At 36.2% G+C, this 23,032-nt stretch overlaps 1 protein-coding gene across 1 annotated transcript in view; it reads right to left on the reverse strand.

Moving 5' to 3' along the window:
* LOC149552560 (microtubule-associated protein TORTIFOLIA1-like) overlaps positions 1 to 19,732 on the reverse strand; it is a 63,850-nt gene extending 44,118 nt beyond the window's left edge. Inside the window, exons 1-4 of the mRNA XM_089788155.1 lie at positions 18,817 to 19,732; positions 2,446 to 2,637; positions 2,096 to 2,201; positions 1,332 to 1,999 (exon numbers count right to left, since the gene is read on the reverse strand). Of these exons, the coding sequence (XP_089644281.1) occupies positions 1,332 to 1,999; positions 2,096 to 2,201; positions 2,446 to 2,637; positions 18,817 to 19,518 (1,668 nt within the window). The 5' untranslated portion in view covers positions 19,519 to 19,732. The remainder of the gene's footprint in view (positions 1 to 1,331; positions 2,000 to 2,095; positions 2,202 to 2,445; positions 2,638 to 18,816) is intronic.
* Positions 19,733 to 23,032: the final 3,300 nt, after the last annotated feature.

Consider the following 23,032-nt stretch of genomic DNA (forward strand, 5'->3'; position numbering starts at 1 on the left):
TTCCATGATAAACCAATCTACACAGTCACACTAAAACATAAAAATATGAGGTATGCATGCAATCGTGCAAGGTTCCTAGTGAGTAATGTGCAAGAGATAGCAGAGTGTGTGCACGACCATCAGGGTTGGCAACTTGGCAGTGATAGATAGCAACTACAAGGATCAGTGTCCAAAATTGTTAGTTTTTGGTGTTCTTGGTGTGCCTGATGTTATTTTATTTAGCTTACCTTGTGAGATATCGTTAAGATTGAGAGATCAAAGAAACATATACACCAGTTGTGGAGGTCCATGTAGTTCCCACAGACACACCATATAACAATTGTAATGGTGGCACATTGGAGGAAGAATGGCAGCAGGTGATTTCATCAATGGTGCTAAGCTCACATCATTTGGATTTAATTGGTTGAGTAATTATTGTAAAGCGTTAAAAGGATGGAACAGGTAATGGGAATGATCAGATGTTGATGCCGTAAGTTGCCATTTACATGAAGCATCTATCATTAGAACTTTGGAATATTGATTGTTAATTAACATATTAAGTACAAAGAATATTGGCTGTTAATTTATTCATCAATTAATTAAGCAATGTTTTTAGATTCTAGAAGATGTATATGCATAAGAATTGCTTGCACAAAAAACAGTGTAATATCTACGTATTGGAAAGGCACTTGCAAAGGCCTTAAATATAAAGATAGAAAATCAATTACTATAATGACAGGATAGTCCCGAGTCAATAAAAGCATGCCTCAATGAATATGAGCATAGATGATAGAGAGAATAGATTAAACCATATTTGTGGCAGGTTTAGGTACATAGGAAAGGAGGTAGTATGAAAGTTCAGTTGCCCCCTTGCCCTTCAGGCAACAGTAGCTTATGTGCACGTAAATGTTATTGCAGTGTGATTAAACAAACTTCTGTATTGTGTACATCATATATTGATTAAAGATTTGAGTGTGTGTTTTCTCTAGTCTACTGATTGGCAGCAGGTTGTAGCTTTATCACAATATTCAGTATTGGCTCTCTCAGAACGACTCTGCACTTTGAGGGGTCATCAAAGGCGGTTGTTTTACTCGCATATTGGCAAGCCAGTATACAGATTTCGTTGCTGGCAGCATGGTCGAAATGCACAAAGAGTGGAAATGTTGTCAACACTGTTGGAACTACAAAAATTGACTTTACTAGAAACCCAATATTTATCACATTATGGCAAGTTGGAAATTATAGGTAGCAACAACAGAATCCATCTGGATGACAAGTAATACATAACTCCTTTACAAGACAATTTCTGATTAGACAAAAGGATAAATGCCCCTGACTGCAATTGTACAAACCTGTAACATTTCCATCAACATGGCTTGTTGGCGTTCCATTTGCGACAACTGTCGCTGGATGACTACCCAGTTACCTTTTCCACTTGTGCTTTGGGCATCACCATAAGTTTCACCTCTTGAAAAATTGGTTCTTGTACCACCAGTGTCCCTTTGATTAAGATCATTCCAATCATCCAATTCCATGTTTCTTGCTTTGGAATCTCTGTTTCTTAGAGATCTTCTTTCCATCCACTGATCTTGTGAGAAATCATCTGAATTATCAAGCCCATTATAGGTATCCCCTGTGTTTTGCATGCCAACTAGATCCATATTTTCACCCTCTTGGTTTGCAGCCGATGACTCAATCGGTCCATCTTCAGATTGAGCAGATGGTGGGCGTCCCCGAGGGACAGCTACTTCAACTTGCCATTCATCTAGTCCCTTTTTCTCAAGCTTTTGGAAAAATTCAGGATTTAGTTCTTTGTCAGTCAATACAGAAGTCTTTTTCTTCAAAAATCCTGCTGTCTTTTCAGATATGTTACCACCTTGTAAATTGGAAAGAGAGTTTGAACCAAGACTTTGACATTCCAATGAAACTTTGTGTGGTGAATTCCCTTTATTTGCTGTAGAATTTGAATGTTCAAGATCCACCTTTTCCAAGGTCTGGGTCACCTCTGCAGTTTGAGTTTCTGATCCATTTGACAAAACCTAGTCAAGCTCTTCTGTATGTACTGCAAATTGGGCCAAATAGAACAAAAAACAAGAAGAAAGCATATCTTGCTCACCTAGAGATGGCAGTGTCGATGCTGCTAAATTTGATTCATCTTCAGGCCCTGGAATATTCTTCCACAGTTGCAGTGCCTCTACCATACTATCTCTTACTGGTTTCACCTGTGTATCCACACCTTCACAACTCAATGAAGTTCACTAACCAAAATGCTTCAAAAAACAAGAATAATAAACAAATATGCTTTCACAGTATCTAGGTCAACTTCAGAAATGAAAAGAAAGGTTAAAAAATGAGGAAAAATGATAATAAAGGATTGTATAACATGTCCCAAAATCAAGTAACTGAATAGTGAATCGACACAAACTTTATTATCCATAAAATTGAGAAAAAAAGGTCTGCGGGAACCTTATCAAATCGACAGGCCTCAAGTAATGCAATGGTTGAAGTCTTGAAGCTTGTTAAAATATGGCTTGAATGAGTTGCCATCCTGCTCAAGGTATCAGCTGCCCCTTTACGAGTAGCCCAGTCCGTACTTTCAAAGGATTCAGTTATGCATTGCATTGATATCAATAAATGTTGCTGAGAAATTGCTCCGACCTGCATGAGATAATAATTTACCATATTAAATTACCAAGCATCAATAGTCATAAGTTTCAGACATCAAAATTGTAGCATGTTACTTGAAATCTTCTTATATATTGCATTCTATCAGTATAAATTCACTAAATATAATATAAAACAAAAGAATACCATTTAATTTTTTCTATTATGAGATTTGCCAAAGTCCACTTACAAATGCTCCATTATGTTTAGGTAGCAGATAGCATATTATATCATAATTCTTCATTTCTATATTTAAATCTTGTTATATTGAATTTAGAAGGCAAAGGAAAATAATGTATCAAGTCACTAACAGCGTTGCTGAACAGTTTATTTTGCTGACTAGTTTCTTATTGAAAATATAGTTGTTTCCACTTCGAAAGAATGTTCAATATCACATCAACCAGTCCACTGAAATTTAATTCTCTGGGCTAAGCAATAAAAACCATGAAAGACCATATTTAGAGCAAGTGGTGCCCTCTTCAGAAGGGATATTTTAAGTTTTAATTTTGACGGAGCAGCAAAGAAAAATGCAGGACAAGCAGAGAAGGGGCAGTGGTACAAGACTCCAATGATCAGATTGTCAAAGAAGGATTCTTCTGCTAAGGTCAAAATCCAACAATGAACCTGAAGGGCTTGCGCTTTTGGAAGGTTTGAAATTTGTAAAGGCAATGAACTGTAGAAAATTAGAAATTGAAGATTAAAGTTTAGGAAATAAAAAGCACATGAGAGGAAGTAGTATCACTCAAGGAGTTCTTTGTCAATATTTCCTTCAACCATTGTTACAAGAAATGCAATAGTTTTGCAGATAAATTGCTATAAGATGTGACTGGAACATTTTACTTTTGCAGCGGGGGTTAGTATGGACCTGTCCAAATAGGTTATTGAAAATTTAACGCATAACAGCGTTCCACGGATTTTTGGGACAGGGGGACAGATATCTGGGATAGAGGGAGCACGGACCTAAGTATGTGGACAGCAGGGGGTGGCAGCAGGGGTGCCACAAATATATCTAGTACTTGAATATCTAGTTATAAAAAAAGGTACAAGTATAAGAACTATTAATGAAACTTTGCCACACTTTGTAAAGTTGTCAATATTAAACATTGAGAAAATGGCAATGATTGCGTTGAAATTTAAACATTAACAATGGTGGGTCATACTTTTGTAACTTTGGGAGCAAACAAAGACTAACTATAAGAACTGCAAATGAAACTTTGGAATCCTAAATTTTAACTAATAAATATAAAAGACATGGAGATGATTGCATAAACAATAGGAATGATGATTGCATTAACAATAGGAATGGTGGGCGGAGTATTGGGGTACCCCTTGAGAGGGTTTGGTATAGAGCCCCCAATGGGATCAAGAGGAAATGCCCCTTGTGGGGGTGTGCGGCCAGAGCCCCTGGCGGGGTTGAGAGGCAATGCATCTCACAGGGTTCAGGGGCAGCAAGCACAAATAAGGCCTCAAAAAACTCAGAAACCTTCATTACAAACACTTGCAGAGTGCAGGAAGTTTATTACCCCAACCTCCTCCAAATTTCTGTAGTAGCCTTCTTAATTATTTTGGTGGTTTCATTGTATTGAGGGCCCAGAGTAAGGATTGGAAAATAGAAAGTAAATTAGAGGAAAAACTGTTGCTCAAGGAGTTCTTTCTCAATATTTCCTTCAACCATTAACACAGAGAATGCAATAGTTTTGCGGATAAATTGGCAAATATAGGAGTGGAACAATTTTCTTTTCCAGCAAGCATAAGTACAGACCTGTTCAGATGTGTTATTGACAATTCAATCCTTGGTGAGCATCTAAGATACCAGATTCCTTTGGCAACACCTGGATCCTAGTTGCAGTGCAATCTGGAGAGATCCAGAGGAATTCACAGATCTGGGTGTCCAAAAATGGACCCCACTTTTTTTTTTCTTTTTTAAATTAAAGTGAAACTAAACCTCTAAACCCTGACTTGACGAATAAAGGCTGCCTAAAGTCATGTGATTATCATCCATTCATCTCTCAAACATTTTTCACTGTTTTAGTTTCGTTCTACAGTGTACACCTGTAACATTTTTTCTTGAAAGTGAATGCTCTGGGGGACTAAGACCCGCATCAGAGACTTAAGAATCATTGTGGAAGGTAGATTCAGTTGGCAAAGGTAACTGAGTCTTCATTTGTTATTGTTTTCAATGATTTTTTCAAGATTTTTTAAAAGAAATCAAGTTTTTAAAGAAAAAAATTTGTATATATTGTATGCATATTAAGGGATTATAATGTCGTGTTTTTTGCAATAATGTGTTTTCTTTTTCATTTTAGATTTATCATTCAGAGTTAGACAAAATGGATGGAAGTGGAAGCGGAAGCTCTAGTTTAGTTGTTGGGGCAAACCTTTTTAAAATTGATGCAGGTTCACCGCTTTGGCATTAAACAACAATGATTAAGGTAGTGCCTGGTGGTGGGGGTTATATTTGGCAGTGTAACCATTGAAACATAGAATATTCCAGCTCATACTATCGAGTGTAACCTCACTCCATTTGTAATACTGGAAAAGTAATGAAACCTTGAATGGGGAAAGATAAGAAGGGGCTGCCAACTCGTTTAATCTTGCAATATGCTAGAGAACAACACGAAGCTGATAGGAAAAGGAACAGAGGAAAGACAGCGACTGCCCCATCCCATGCCCAAACAAGCTCAAGGAGACCTCTTAGTGGCTTCGTACAATCTACTAGCAACTATCCTTTATTGCCAACACCACCACCTTCTAAACCAGCAATTCTTCCATGAAAAAGAAGCCCATTGGATGGGGCCTTCATAAATGAAATAAGAGATCTTTGTGGTGAAAGTATTGGTCATTGCTTGTATGCAAATGAGCTTCCATTCAACCTTGTTAGATCACCTTGTTGGTGGAATATGGTGAATACTCTTTGCAAGGGACCTATTGATTATGTTAGTCCTGGGTATGAAAAGTTGCAAAACACCTTATTGTCAAGGGAGAAAGCCTCGGTAGAAATACAGTTGAAAGTGATCAAGGATGCATGGGTGGAAACAAGTGCCCCATCATATCTGATGGATGGAAAGATTGCAAGAATAGATCTTTGATCAATGTTATAGTAGTGCCATCTAAAGGGGTGATGTTCTTCAAGGTAGTGGATTGTGAGGGGCAAGTGAAAGATGCAAGTTTCATTGCCAATATCCTCATGGAATCAATTGAGATGGTTGGGGTTGCAAATGTTGTCCAGGTCATAATAGACAATGCTAAAAATTGTAGGGAAGATAGAGCTATAATAGAGGCCACATATAATCACATTTTGTGGACACCATGTAGAGTCCACTCACTCAATTTAATCATGCAAAAGATTGGCACCCAAATTGAATGGGTCACTAAAGTTTACACAGAGCTCACATAATACAAATGTTGTGACTAATCATCACAATACAAGCCATAATCAGGACCTTATCTTCATTGAAGTTGTTGAAGCTAATTTTATTTTGTTTTTATATTTTATTTTGTGGGTTCAAACTTTATAGATGAAATTGATGATGACATGGATAACATTTATGCCATCATAGGTTGCTGAAACATAATTTGCATCGCACACAATCATCTTAAGACACCTGTGAAGGTGCGATAGGCCTTGAGTGCTATGGTTATCAACATTTTAGATTTTATGGACGCAATCAAACACAGCAAAAGACCAAAAGTAAAAGCATTGATCCGTGAGTGATGAATGGTGGGAACGTGTGGAATATGTTTTGCAATTCACCAAGCCCATCATGAGCATGATTAGATTTGCTGATACTGATCTCCCATTTTTGGGTTAAATTTATGATGGCATGGACACCATGGTGGAGCACATCAAAAACAATAATAGTGGGCAAGGAACATACAAATACTATTTCAAAGAAGTTGAAAAAATTATTGTTGACCGTTGGAACAAGATGAACACCCCCTTACATTTCTTGGTATATGCTTTGTTGCCAAGGTTTTATAGCCAAGAGATGATTTAACAACCAAACAAGGTGGCACCATATAGTGATGCAAAGGTTGCTGCTGGTTACAAGGCTGCATTTACAAAGATGTATCGTGATGATGATGATGATGAAACTCAAAACACTGTCCTCAACAAGTTTGCCTGATTTGCATCTACCAAATATCATGATGATACTGCTCTTAATGCTCAATATAGAATGGATGTTGATGAATGGTTGTATGCAAATGGTCAACACTTCGTTTTCTTGCAGCCTCTTGCAATGAAACTTCTCTCCCAAGTATGGATAAAACATCTTCAATTTTGAGTTTTCACTTAATCATGATACAATCATATTGATATTAAATACTAAATGTAAATGTTGTTTGCTAACTCAACAGGTTGCATGTTCTTCTTCAGCTGAGCAGAATAGAGGTACATACTCCTTCATCCACTCGGTCAAGTGCAATCACTTGGGTGCCAAAAAAGTAGAGGATTTCATCTTCATACACTGCAACTTTCACCTATTGTCACATAAGAAAAAGGACTGCAATGAGGCTGCAACAAAGAATTGGGATCTGGTCCCTGAGTATTCTGATTTAGAGACCACAGTTGCAAAACTTGCCCAAGTCTCTGTAAATGATCAAGAGGCAACTGTTTCACATGGCATGGACATGGTGAGTGTCACAACTGTTGGTTCAAATGAAGTTGAAGAGGAACCGAATTTTGACCTTGATTCCGATGAAGAAGATAAAGAAGAATATGGAATTAGATATACGTTTACTGTTTTAATTTTTAAATATGAAATATGGCTTGTGATTTAAATTTTCAGCAATTTTGAGTCTTTTGCAAAGTATGAATATGATATAATCATATATTAACAATTATGGATTTATCATTTATGAGAATCATGCTTCTAAATTCTTATTATTATTATATGTTTGAATCTTAGAGTTTTGAGCCAATGACGAATGAACATTGACATGTTACATGTATGAATTATATATGTGTGTGTGTGTATTCAAAAATGTCCATACATATACCCGCAGTTCCGGTATCTGGCCAAAAATATTTTTGCTGAATCCCTGAACCAGAATCAGGATAGGCTACTTATGTGAAGATGAGTCAACCATCCTGCCGCCACCTTCAGATTTCAGTTTTGCTAAAATATTCTTGGTATTAATTTTGGTGTACATCACATTAAAATTTTAAGATATTGCTGACATGCATAAGCAGAAGTGTGAGTGATGGCATGATTGCTGACTCAACAGACAATACAGATTATCTTTACTACTTAAATACCCTCCCTAAAACACAACTTACAGGGCCTGCAGAAGACTATCACTTACTCAACAATTCTTACATGGAAGGAAAAAGCTTTTCCTACTGTTAAAACCCTTCATCTAGACAGAGAAAAAAATTATACTGCTCTTTTATAAATTAAAAAAATCCATAAATTAGTGAAGGAACATAATTGCATTTCCTTTTGCATTTATTATACTATTGTCCTTAACACATTAAAACACCCACATTACCATAGAATATTACTGACCATTCAATAAATATTAAACTGAAGTCATTATTAGAACGAATACACACAGAGTCCACCCAATTAAACAAACTCTTTATTTTAAGCATTCTGTGTGCTCCTGTTCAAGGGATATTATAGTAGGTAAGATAATAATCATGAGAAACAATAGAAACAACTACGCTTCCTTGGAAACATCAAAATCTACATAAGATAAATGGGAACCCCCAATATTAGGTATAAAATTGAATTTAAGGGCACCTCCAAAGCAAATCCAAGCAAAGCAACTGTTGGTCATTGTTCATGATATGCAATTGCCAATTAAATATGAAAATAGCCAGCATAAAATATCTTCGCAAAAAAGGTCAAATAATGAGGGATCCAAATGTTCATCAGCAACCAACACGTGTAGCTGGACATATTCATAACATTCTCAAAATTGCAGCAATTGGATGCTACTAAAATAATATCAAATGTAATGTTTCATCTTACTAATTTGTTGTTCGAGACTTCTCAATTTTTTCTTCTTTTTAATTTTATTTTTTTAATAGTTAAGAGTTGCCTCCAATGCAATCTTGAGACGACTTGTTAAGGTTTGGAAGGCACTTTATAACATGGTCATCAATCAGCTTTGGCCCATATGGAGGCAATACAACAATGAAAGAGTGACAAATATTAAGTGAATGATACTAACACTTGGTGGGATAGTATGGAATATCTTCTTACTTTCACCAAGCCCATCTTGAGTATGATCCATTATACTAACATGAATAAGCCATGCCTAGAAGAGATATTGGATGACAACAAATCAATGATTGGTCAGAGTCCAGACAGACTTTCATTAGATCCTCTGCTGATCCTTTCTTTAAACAAGTAAATAAAAATCTTGTAAGTGATACTACTAAATAACCACTTTACTACATATTGTTGCCTTTGCAGTGACTACAAAATATTACAATGTTGAAATCCTTTCTTTGCCAATGAGGATCACACCATCAAAGATTTGGAAGCCAAAATAGAATGCAAGCAAGTGTTTGCTAGACTCATTGCTGATCCTCATTTGAAGGATGTAGTCAAAATTAGTTTGCTGATTTTCTACACTGATGAAAGAAGAACTTCCACTCTTGGTGTAAGAGCACCCACATAAAGTTATTTTGGACATGATTTCTGCACAAGCTGACTTGAGGAATTTGACCCGATTTCGTCATTAGGATAAGATCTTTTCTTGGAATTTGTTCAGACCATTGTGGGGCATTCTTCCCTATTCTATATTGATCTATAATATTCTGTAAGCTGTTTTCCTATTTTGTAATAATCTAGAATGTTCCGTAGACTGTCCTAGCAAGTATAAATAGAATTTTTAGGTTTAGGTTTAGGTCAAGTTTCTGGATACGAAGTTACGGGAAGAAGAAATCTTTAGGAGAGCAAGTGTATATACTGTTCATTTGATCAATCAATTAGAAGAATATTGTTATCTATCTCTTTTTGGTGCTGGTTCCTTTTGTTTTTGCTTCCATTGCGTTTATCTCTACATCATTTTTGGTATCAGAGCTTGGGGAAAGCTCCTGAGGCAATTGGATTTTATGTCTAGATCAGAGTCGGAAGCTGAAACATCAAACATGGTCACCAATGCTGAACTGGCAAAGAAGATAGAAGAATATGAGAAAACCAATAAGTGGTTATTGGATGAATTTGAGAAGCTAAAGGGCCGGATGGAAAAGAGAGCAAAGGTTTCCTCAGAGCAAGAGGAAGAAGGGGAAGAAGAGGATACCCCTGACAGGAGGTGGTTAACTTACCTGCAGACTTGATATACTTCATACAATCCCTTGAAAGAGTTGGCAAGAAGGATGCCAAAGGTGACCTACCCATCTTCTCGAGAAAGATGGATGCCGATGCTATTGTGGATTGGATAGAAGCTTTAAACAACCATTTTGAATGTGAAAATATAGCAGAAAGGACAAGGTAAAAACTGCCAAGTCAAAGTTTAAGGGACCAACCATCACTTGGTGGAATTTCACTCAAGGAGAAAGGATCAAAGAAGGTAAGAACATGATAACTTCATGGGAAAGGATGTGTGCCAAGGTGAGAGAAACATACTTACCTAAGGATTATGAAATCCAACTTCATCGAAGGAGACAAAGTTTAAGACAAAAGGAGCTAGATGTCACAGCCTATATTGAAGAATTTCAAAAATTAAACCTAAGGGCAAAGCAAAGTGAATGTGAAAATGTAAAAGTTGCTAGATATCTCAATGAATTTAGGTTCAACATTCAAGAAGAACTTAATTTATTGTGTCCTGATACAGTACAAAAATGTTATCAACTAGCATTGAAGGTGGAAGCCGAATTGAAAAGAAGGCAAGAACAAAATAGCAGAGGAAGAGGAAGAAATCAAAGGGGAAGAGGAAATTTCCAAGGAAGAGGACAAAACCATGAAGATCATAAGGAGATAAAGCAAGAAACCAGTCAAAGCAAAGGAAATTTTAGAGGTAATTTCAGAGGTAGAAGAGGCAATTCAAGAGGTAGATTTGGTGGTAGAAGGGCAAGTCCGATCATTTGTTTCAATTGCAATAATGAGGGACATTATGCATCTAGGTGTCCGGATAGAGTTAGTTCAAGTTCACAAGGTGAAAGAAGAACATATTTGGTACAAGATGATGAATACCAAGAGAAGGAGATGGCTGACTCAGATAGTGTACCTGAAAGAGGAGAAAGTTTAATGATGAAAATAACACTTTTGAAAGTACCTACTACCATGGAACCACCACAAAGGAAAACTATCTTTAGGACTACTTGCAAATCCGGAGGTAAGGTATGTAAAGTCATTATTGACTCAAGATCTATTGAGAATTTAGTTTCTCTTGAGATGGTTCAGAAGTTAAAACTTAGGAGAATACCTCATCCTTTTCCTTATAAGGTTTCATGGCTAACAAAGGGTCAACAAACTCTTGTAAATGAGCAAGCATGGGTTGATTTTCAAATTGGAAAGTATAAGGACAGAATTTTGTGTGATATAGTTGACATGGATGCATGCCACCTATTATTTGGTAGGCCCTGGCAATATGATTTGAAGGCACAACATAATGGAAAACTCAATATATACACCATTAAGAAGGATGGGAAGGTGATTAGATTGATTTCATTTGTTGATCATGAAGAAGTAGAAGAAAATAAAGACAGAGAAGCCAAAATTATGATAGTTGATAAAAAAGAATTCTTACGGGACATGAAGGATGAACCTAAGCCTTGTTTTCTTTTGATGTCTAACCCACAACCACAAAAACCCATTGGAAATGACAAAAAGGAGGCTAAAACAAAGAACGCAATTCCTAATAAAGTGAAAGAACTTTTGGACAAGTATGAAGGTTTGATTTCAGAAGGTATGCCAAAGTCTTTACCACCTATACGAGACATTGGTCATTGTATTGATTTCATTCCTGGAGCTACTTTATCCAATAAGGCTGCATACAAGATGACACCTCAACAAAATGAGGAGATTGCTAGACAAGTAAAGGAGTTACTTGATTTTGGCTTGATTGCGAAAAGCTTAAGCCTATGTGTTGTACCTATTGTTTTGGCACCCAAGAAGGAAAGAACTTGGAGGTTGTGCGTTGATTCTAGAGCCATTAATAAGATTACAATCAGATATAGGTTTCCAATGCCAATAATTGAACATTTGCTTGATTGTTTGGGAAGTGCAAAGTATTTCTCCAAGATTGACTTAAAATGTGGGTACCATCAAATAAGGATAAGAGTTGGAGATGAGTGGAAGACAGCATTCAAAACCAATGATGGATTATATGAATGGAAGGTAATGCCATTTGGACTCTCTAATGCTCCTAGTACCTTCATGAGACTTATGAATGAAATACTCAAAGACTTAATGGCAAGTTCATCATAGTGTATTTTGATGACATTAATTTTCAGCAAGACAAAGGAAGAACACCTAGAGCACATTGGCATGGTTTTGAGAAGACTTTGTGAGGAGAAATTGGTAATAAACTTGGAAAAGTGCTTGTTCATGCAAGAAGAGCTGACATATCTTGGTTTTGTGATCTCCCAAGGTAGCTTGAAGATGGATAAAGATAAGTGCTATACTATCCTGGCCACCCCCAAAAATAGTTGGAGATGCTAGAAGCTTTCATGGTCTTGCTACATTTTATAGAAAATTCATAAGAAATTTCAGTCATATATGTGCTCCTATGTTAGAAACTATTAAAGGAGGAAGGAAGTGTAAGTTTGCATAGAGTCAATCAACAAATGAAACTTTTGAATTGCTTAAGAAAAAGGTTAGTGAGCAGCCAATTCTTTCTTTACCTGATTTTAACAAAGTTTTCCAAGTAGAATGTGATGCTAGCAAGGTTGCTATAGGGGCAGTTCTTAGTCAAGAAGGAAAACTAGTGGCTTTCTCAAGTGAAAAGCTCAATGAAGCCAAGCAGAAATACTCTTCATATGACCTAGAAATGTATGCATTGGTTCAAGCTCTCAAAAGGTGGAGACATTACTTGTTGTCAAAGGAGTTTGTTGTGTATACCGATAACCAAGCACTCAGTTTTTTGAATAGCCAAGACAAATTAAGTCATAAGCACATGAAATGGGTGGAGTATTTACAGGCTTATATCATCAAGCATAAGAAGGGCATATCAAACAAGGTTGTTGATACTCTTAGTAGAAGGAATCTGACTGTCTCCCAAATACAGCTAGAAAGTGTGGGAATTGAAGCACTCAAGGACATGTATGTAACAGATCCAGATTTTGGCGACATCTACAAGGTATGTATGGAGTTTGGTGAAAGATACAATGTTGATTTTCCTGATTTTTTGATACAAGACAGACTTCTTTTCAAAGGAGGACAACTATGTGTACCCAGGTGCTCTATGAGGACAAACATTATCAAAGAGAAGCATAGTGGAACAATAGGTGGACATTTTGGTTTGGATAAAACCTTAGAATTGGTTAGGAGGTACTACTATTGGCCTAAACTTCAGACTAATGTTAGCAACTTTGTGGAAACATGTGTGATTTGTCAAAGGGCCAAAGGAAGGACTAAAATGCAAGACTTTATCAACCCTTGCCAATACCATCTAGACCCTAGGAAAGCATAACGATGGATTTTGTAATGGGGCTGCCACAGACACAAAAGGGGCATGATAGTGTATTTGTTGCAATAGATAGGTTCAGCAAAATGGCTCACTTCTTACCATGTAAGTCAACCAATGATGCTTCTCATATTGCAGATCTCTTTTTCAAGGAAGTCAAGGATTCACGGGCTACCTCTCAACATAGTTTCAAACAGGGATGTGAAGTTTGTAGAACACTTTTGGAAAACTTTATGGAGGAAACTTGGAACCAATTTATCATTCTCATCAACCTACCACCCTCAAACTGATGACCAAACAAAGGTAGTTAATAGAACATTGGGCAATTTGTTAAGAGCACTCACAAGACAACATGCAGCAAAATGGGATGTAATCCTACCCCAAGCTGAATTTGCATATAATGACTCCATCAATAGAAGTACAGGAAAGTCACCATTTCAAGTGGTGTATGGAATTCATCCTAGAGGGATCTTTGAGTTAAGAGATATGAGTTCACAACAAAAAGTTAGTGCCCAAGAAGAAAAATTTGCTACAGCCATAAAAGAAATTCATGATGAAGTCAAAGCACAACTCCAACAAACCTCTGACAAGTATAAGAAGCATGCAGATCAAAAACGGAGACACTTAGAATTTGAAGTGGGAGATTTAGCATGGGCAAATTTCAAGAAAGAGAGGGCTACCAAAAGGTAAATCTACCGAAGCTTATGATGAGAAAACTAGGTCCTTGTCAAATATTGAAGAAGTTTGAAACCAATGCTTATGAGATTCAATTGCCACCTGAGATTGGCATCTCTCTCCCATCTTCCACATAGCAGATCTCACAACATTCAAGCACCCAATGAAGAAATTGATACAGGACAGATTGCTGATACAAAAGACATTCAACGTCTCCCATTTAAGAAGACACCATAGCTAGAAAGGATACTTGACACCAAAGTCATAAAGCAAACAAGAAGATGGGAGTCCAAGCGGTATTTGGTAAAACTCAAAGGTTATTCGGATGTAGATGACCAAACAAGATATCACGAAGCAGGGTACCACTCTACAAGAGCTCATCTCAAGTGGGCTTGAGATAACATTTCTTGGGGAGTACGGTGCAGAAGCACCCACAAAGTTATTTTGGACATGATTTTTGCACGAGCCGACTTTAGGAATTTATTCTAATTTTGTCATTAGGATAAAATCTTTTCTTGGGATTTGTTCAAACCATTGTGGGGCATTCTTCCCTATTCTATATTGATCTATAATATTTTGTAAGCCATTTTCCTATTTTGCAATAATCTAGAATGTTCTGTAGACCGTCCTAGCAAGTATAAATAGAATTTTTAGGTTTAGGTTTAGGTCAAGTTTCTGGATACGAAGTTACAGGAAAAAGAAATCTTTAGGAGAGCAAGTGTATATACTGTTCATTTGATGAATCAATTAGAAGAATATTGTTATCTATCTCTTTATGGTGCTGGTTCCTTTTGTTTTTGCTTCTGTTTAGATAATCTCTACATCAGCTCTTCATGACAATTTTAAGAAGGATGCTCACAACTAGAGGTGCATCAATAGCCGAGCATTTCAACATGTATAGCCTCTTGAAATCAAAGTTGTATCACAATTTTATCATTTTACATAAAATATTATCAAGTTTTCACTTTAATTTATAAGTCTAACTCTATAATTTTGCCTCAATAGATTACCAATTAATCTTCTCGTCAACAAAATCGGACAACAAACTCCTTTACCCACTCAATGAACTGCAACTGATAAATCAAAAAATCCAAGAAATTATTGTATGCACATATCAACTTGTGACTTCTTGCACACAAACAAAATGACTACAAGGGACATCAAAATTGTGGGATGTAAAGCCAAAGAATACTAACTTCACAATTTTCTCTAGGATTGAAGTCAAAAGATACACCAACTTCATTATGGCAGCGCTGAGTTTACATGCTATTGTCTAAGGCAGATATATATGTAAATTAAGAAGGCTGGGATCAAAATATAACTTTTGTTTTAAGAGCCAGCCCCTTCGAAGAATTGCTACCTTTTGGAGTGCTCTAAATAGGAACAAGTCATCCCTTCCTTTGTAAACACCATTCCTCTCTATGTGGTCACCTCTTTAGAGAGGACTATAATAAATTGAAATATATTCAATTAATTAAAGAGACCCACCTGTTTCAATAATAGGTGTCCCTTTGGGGCAAGTCATCTCTCTTTGGAGAAATCGCACCTTTTGGGTATGGTATAAAAGGAGATAAAATGGTGATTGGAAGAACAAGCCTTGCAATCAATTATCACTTGATTTGGAGCAGATGAAGAGCATATTTTGAGGAAATATATGTGATGGATTAACAGGAATGCAATGATAATTTGAGTAGACCAAGAATAGAAAATATAAAGGGAATGCAGATTTTATGGGAAAACAAATATAAATAACCAGTCTTAGAAGAGCGGATATCTTAAGCATAACAGTAGATATGTGAATATGGTACATGCAGATCTAAAAAGGAAGAAAATTAGATTTGAAATTAAGGTAGAAAGAGCAGTTAATTTAGAAAGGGCGCCTCTTTATGAAGAGAGAGATCCTTAGTAAAGGTTGTGACTCTATGTTTCCCTTTTGAGGGAGGAAGGAAGAACGGAGCATAGGAAGGGTTAAAGGAAAAAGAAAGAAGTGGGAAGAGAATTAAAAAAGTAACACTCTCAAAGGGCAGAAATGATGGAGGGTTTCGACTCTTTCAAAAGGAGGAAATTGTGAAAGTCTGTGAGCCTGGGAAAGGGCAGAGATGAAGAAAAGGTGAAATTCTCCCCCACAGTGGAAGATATAAAGGAAAGACGGTTTCAATCATGGAGGATCCAAGGGAGATCAATTTGGGAAACAATATAATATTCTCAAAGGGAACAATATATTATTTCTTACTCGCTCGATGTCTAGATCTTTTATTCTGATTTCTAATTCATCTTCCTTCCCTTTCCCAACAGTAAGTCTGTCCTATAATAATCCCCAAAAATGGGTTAAAAGGTCATCCACAAAAAAGATACAGCCCAACCTTATTGACAAGTCCCTCATAAAAAATTTACTGAAGACTTCCTTTCAAACAAACCAACACCCTCCTTTTTTTAAAAAATAAGTGCCCGATAAGCTTTCTAACATGACCAGTGACGCTGGCACTGCAAAAACCCTCCTTTTATTATAAATTGCTGTCCTTGTGTTACCAGCAATAGATCATAGGCAATGTTTAATTAATAATCAAGGTTGCAAACTAAGTGTTATTCCCTTTAACCCTGGGGCATCCCATTCCTTCAGTCACCTAAGCGTTATTAAATGCAACCCATGATTTGCTTTTTATTTGAGGCATGGTATCTTAGTTTGCAGGGGCATGACAATAAACTAAAACAAGTGTCTGTGAATTTCCTCATTTCATCAGTCATGATTCTCCATTTTATATGCTACACAACTCAAAAAGCATCAACACTAATCAAGATACCTGTCGCGAGCTGAAAATGACAAAACAAAGAACTGGTATGGATAAAAAGGCTACTCATTTCATGTAACCTTGATTACTTCTCTGTCTCCCTCTCTTGTATAATTGTCACGTAGATGTTCCTCAACTAAACATCAAATGGAAAAGTCTATCCCATCTCTCAAACCATTGTACAAAACTTTGCATAATACAATCTTGCATCACACTTCTAGCATGACGATGCATTGTCTTTGATTTCTCTTTGTCTTTGCACCCTAATTGTTATTGTTGTTCTGCTCTATCTCTTCCAAATTGTTTCTCCACAAGACATTTTAGAATCTGTTTAGTGTGCTGTTCCCCTAATCTCCAGGTCCAAGATCACAATTTTCCCATTTATATATGGATAAAAAATATGAAGAACAAAACTGTGCTACAAATATTCAAAATGAAATGAGAATTGGTTCAAAATAGAAAGAATGGATTCCTGGATGTCGGGGTTGATAAAGATTTTATAGATAAAAGTTAAACTATTATTGAACAAAAGGAATTTGTCATTTGTTTCTTTTTCAAGCATAAAGATGTGTAATGTTACAATTCATAGTTGAAATTTAATAGACAAATAATGTTCATATAAAACAAGATTCACAGTTGCCACACGCATTTATTTCCCTAGATGATGTCCTGAACTCAAAGTTAAAATACACATCATCAAATCTGTGAAACACCGAAGCAAGAGACTCGTTAAACTGAAACGCATCTCAGCATCAGGGTCACAGATCAGAAGGCAGAGTGAGTCAGGAATAATGTTAAAAGGTTACAATATAATGGACAGAAATAGTTTTGGGTTTTCTAAAAGCCCTTTCCTTTTGTAGCTAATTCTTCTAGCCAGAGACAAGCTACCATCAAGTTCCTAGAGACAGTTTTGTGTAGGCCCAAGTTTGTTTGTTTCTCGCAACATAGAGAGATAAAGACACATGCACACAAATTTAGTTTTTTACTCATACAGTTAAGTGTGCAGAAGCAAACAATTGTATTAAATTGAGGGATGTATTTTGGTCTGTTGCATCAATGATGTAGAAGTGTGTAGTGGTGTGTGTATGCCTTGAATACATGCACGCATTGTGTTATGTCTTGGGGATGTGTTTATGCGCACATACATCTATGGTTTACAAGGGTGTAGGCTTGTTTATGAATACAGACAAATATGAATGCACATTTTTTTGTATGGGTGTGCATTGTACAGAACACACACATTAGACATACATATGTTTATATACACACACAACCATCTATAACATGTTCATAGTGCATGTATAAGTATAGATGTGTTTAAAGGTAATGGTAAATTTGAGATGAAGGGCGACCGAAATGCCAATTTAAGCTACAAGAAACCCCTGTTGGAAGCTATATATCCATTGTGAATCTGCGCTGTAAAAGAACGAGATCCTTAGAAAACTATTCGAAATTCAAAGACAATGCGTACGAGAATGTTGTAAGAAACTTTATCACAATGCATTGCAGTAACTGTGAGTGATCTATATATGGATGGCAGGATCAGCCAACAGGTACAAAAATTTACTAATAGAAACAACTATGAAGTAATTTGTGCTTGTTAATTGAATCTTGTACGATAATGTGTACATGATAGTTTGACAGTTCATTACAATGGTAATAAAAGCTTCCGGAAAAACTGCATTAATTCTGTTCATATCAATGTTTTGGATCTCATTCTTGATCCATCATGATAACAAATGATAGGCGGTGTTGAAAAAAATTTAAAATAGGTTAATAAGATTTACATCAACATTTGGGATCACTCTTCGTGATCAATTATCAGGATGAAAACAAATGAGAGGAGGAATTCCAGAAGAAGTTAATAAACATACTGCCAAAGAATGCCATGAAAGGCACAGACACTAATAAGGCGAAAAAAGAGGGGGCAAATACCATAAAGTTGATAACAGGTCAATATGTGAGAAGTTTATTGCTACACAACTATAAGGTTAATTAATAACGAATAAGAATTATATATGGAGACAGAATTGCTCTACCATATTTCAAAGGTAAATTGGTGTGAGAGAGAAATGGTTGTGTGAGTGAACTAATAATAAGATGAGTAAAGAAAAAGCAAATGAACCTGTGAAAGACTTCCAAAGACAGAGAGCAATTGCGCCTTGGCCAAGAAGTTGGGATTACTCAAAATCTTGCAGATTTTAGGACATAGTCGTTGGAAGGCGTGAAGAGGAGGGTCCTTGGCATTTTCAATGAGTTTTGCAAGGCACATTGCAGATCCACTCTGCACACTTTTGGTTTGCTCCCCCATAGCCTCAAACAGGGGCTTCACAAACACGGACACGAGGGAAGCGCCCGCCCCGTTCGCATGAAGATAGTGGGCTGCCAGGACGCCCATTGTCGCATGGCAGGCTTCCCGCACGCTGGAATCAGGGTCCTTGAGCCTTTTGACAATGTGGATCACTATTTTAGTCAAATGAGGAGAGACTAAATCAGTGTGGGTACTCGCCATAGTACCCAGCAACTTTACACATTCCTTGCGGACGATGCCCTTGTGCTGGAAATCTGTGTCATAGAGGCAGTTGAGGCACACAATGATGCCCTCTGGAGTGAGGCCCTCAATGATTTTCTCCAAGTCCTCCATTGCTATTTGTTGGGTATCCCGATCTGCAAGCTTGTTGAGAGAAGTGAGGATTCTCTGCTTAAGCTCTGTCATGGCAAAGTGCGTCATTAGACCTCCAGATCTACTGCTGCTAACTGAGGCACCCCGACCCTTCGGTTGCTTCGCTGGTGGCTGCAGCGGCTGCTGCTGTGGCGGTGTCGCCATTTCCTGGATTCCTTTCGAATTCTTTCTTGTCTTTCTTACTTATATTCAGGAATGTGTGAAAATATTGAAATGAGGAACATTTGTTTCGCCACTCAATCCTACCAGGGAAATCAGTGAAATTTGTTTTCCCCGCGCAGTACTGGAATATAGAGGACGGAGAGAAAAGGACTCGTTATTGTCATGCCACCAACAGAAGATCAAATGTCATTTCTTTGGCCTTCGTGGAGTTATGCTTAAGTCATTAAATTGCTTTTAGAAATTCAAAAGTTAAATAGATAACCTTTACATGTCTTAAATATATCTATTTTAAGATTTGTTTTGTCAAGTGAGTTATTTTTTCATACATGTATTTAAATATTTTTATTTTGAATTTAAATAAATAATTTATTTATGTTAAATATATAATTATATTAAAGTGTTTAAATAATTATGAACATAAATTATTTTTTATCTCAATTTAAACTAAAAGGGATAAGTTTTGGTTAATATCTTAAGAGTTATATTTCACTTCTTGTTATTATTCTACAACATTATAACTAGTATACTTGTTTTATAACTAGTATACTTATTTTTATAACTGGTATACTTGTTTTTATATTTTTCTAACTCGCATACTTCTTTGTGTAGCATTCTAACTAGCATACTTGTCTTTATAGCATTCTAATTGGCATAGTTGATTTAAATGTGTGTATGTGGATTTTAAATGTATTTAACATTCATATATACTAATAATTTTCCATGACTAAGGTCCAAGGGTTAAAATGATAGTGATATATAGTTTGGGTCCATGAATGAGGTCCAAGGGTTAATAGTGATATATGTAATCACCTAAAATTGGTCTTTTGAAATAGATGCCCCTAATCATATTTATCAATCAAAAATCATGAAAGTCCTACCCAAAAGGCATCTCTATTTCTACCACTTAATCTAATCCAAGTATCAAATTGCATAAAATCCTTAACTTGGAATAATCATCACGGATCTATTAATTCCTAAATATCAATACTAATTGGTAGTTAAATTGTCCTAAATCAATTAATTTAATTCAATGTCTTAGCACATTAATTAAATTGAACCCATTTGTTAATTACACATGAAAAGTGAATTAGTTGGATTAAATTAAATTAAAATATCAATTATTGGATTTAATATTCATAAATTGAGAAAATCTATTTATTCAGGATATATATTCAATTATTCTCTAAAAATGTTCTACAAAATCCTAAATGTGAGGAAAAAGATGAATTTAAATAAATCAATCGATCAAAAAAGGTGACAAATCAATTAACTCAAAATCATAAATAAGCTTTCTAATTAGATAGATCAGTGAACTCCTCAAATCACTCCAATCATGAAAAGGTGATAAGGTTGTTAACTAAGCTTCTCAGATCTAATTGCTTTGTTAACTCTCCTAATTGATCTATTAACCTCTTTGATTGATTTCTAACTCAATTTTGACTCATGCTAAACTTAGTCTTGACTGATTAGTTAACGTAGTTCTAACTCAACTTTGATTTAACTCTAGGATTTCTATAAAAGGAAGACTATCACCTTTCATTTGAATATGTACAATTGAAGAGTAAAGACACACTATTGGAATTACTTTGGAGATATTATGCATCAAGCTTGAAGATCATTATTATTGCTTTATCTTGTTATCATTTAGACTTATTTTACATACTAGAAACCTTGACTTTGTAAGAGATTGACTCTTTGAGAGGCAAGGAAAGGTAAAAATTCACTTGACTCATCTACTAGTGAGTGGATTATGATGTTCTCTCTTTGAGAGAATCATAACCTAGAAGCCCTTAGACTTGTTAGGAGAGGAGTTAGCTCGATGATAAACATGTTTTGTGTATATGGGTGAAGAAAAGAGGATAGAGGAGTATGTTCTTCTCCTTTTGGAGAATTAGAAACTTTGAACCCTTCAATCTAAGCCAATCAGTATCAAGAGTCGCCTTTAGCAGGCCTATCGGATGAGGGAAAAATCTCTCTTGGAATGAATTAAGTGAGCACACACCTTTCATCAATGATTCCAACTCATTTTAATAATTTTTGTACAGTCCAAAGATGTAATGGGCACCCCTGGATGTCCCAAAAAACTAAACCAAATTGCTGAAAGGAATTATGTCAAACAGTTTGCATTCAACTTCTTATTTCTCCGTTTAATGTTTTAAACCCCTTATAATTTCGGAAATCAAACATTTATTGTTTGTTGTGTTTCGTGCATGGAATTGGTATCATACAACATAAACAAGAAAGCAACTACAATGATATGCAAAGTGGAAATGAACTGTTGCTAATAAAATGTTATTTTCAGAATTCATAAAATCAAATACATAGCAGATTTATCAACTCACTAATTACTTCAGCAATATTGTCATAATACTCCAGCCCATGCTTACGAACTTGCTGCTACAATACTTTGTCCTCCAATCAGTCCACTACCTTCATAATACCATTCCCTCCAAGCGGCATAAGCGTCGGACAAGTAGTGAAGAAGATATGAGCAAAATATCTAATCTGCCTGTAGCCGGAAATGCAACTAAACTGCCTGATAATGAAGCCAATAAGAAAGAATTCCAAAGGCCAAACCCCAAGGGAATGACGTCTAGAATGTTACAAGAGAGGATAGATGTCCTCAAATGCCAAAAACAAAGCTGCAACTCACACACCAATTTCTTCTCATATTCAACCTGTCTAATGAAGCCACAAATGCTTCTTTTTATTCTATTCCCACGGGTCCCCTCAACTCATATGGGCAATGTGGGATAAAAGATGTGTAATATAAAACGTATATTAAAATACCCCTTATGTCTCCCTTGGGTACACATCACCATAAAATAAATATTAAAGTAACACTTTAATATTTTACAATTAAATTAGACGTTACTTTAATAAAACTTCAGGCATTAAAATGTATTAGCAATCGGACTCCGAATAATGCGAGTGATAGCTCATCGGAAAGCTCTCACCGAGGAGTATCGAATCCAATCACCAAAATTGACCTGCACTGTGTCCTGCCGACTTACTAAAAATAGTAAGTATGCCTGAAACTAAGTAAATCAACTTCGTTTTGGCCCAAACTGGAAATGACTAGGCCAAAACACTCCAAGATCCCATTAAACCCTTCGTTAGCCCTCGGGACCATGTAGAACAAGGCTAACGCGCACACACTTGGTCAACTGCTAAAATGGGGACATTACAAAAGACTCCAAAACCGTGTTAATTCCATCCTCTTGATTCGAGATTATCGCATAACCTGAGGATTCCCTTTTCATTGTACTAAGCAGTGTCGCTTCTAGCATTGCTTGCTGACGGTGTACACATATCAGTGTTAGTATGGCTAAGAAGCCTCAATATCACTTGTCTAAACATTAGAGGGTAATGTGAATAGAAGCCTATCAAACACTCTTTAGATAATTGCTACCTAGTACACCTCTGAAAGGGGGCATAATCTTTGTGCAAAGAGGACAAGAATCTCTCCTTTAGATCCTCACCATAGGTATAAACT

Source organism: Cupressus sempervirens, chromosome 6 (assembly GCF_028749045.1).
Source record: "Cupressus sempervirens isolate cs-2001-9-10 chromosome 6, ASM2874904v1, whole genome shotgun sequence".
NCBI classification, from domain to species: domain Eukaryota; kingdom Viridiplantae; phylum Streptophyta; class Pinopsida; order Cupressales; family Cupressaceae; genus Cupressus; species Cupressus sempervirens.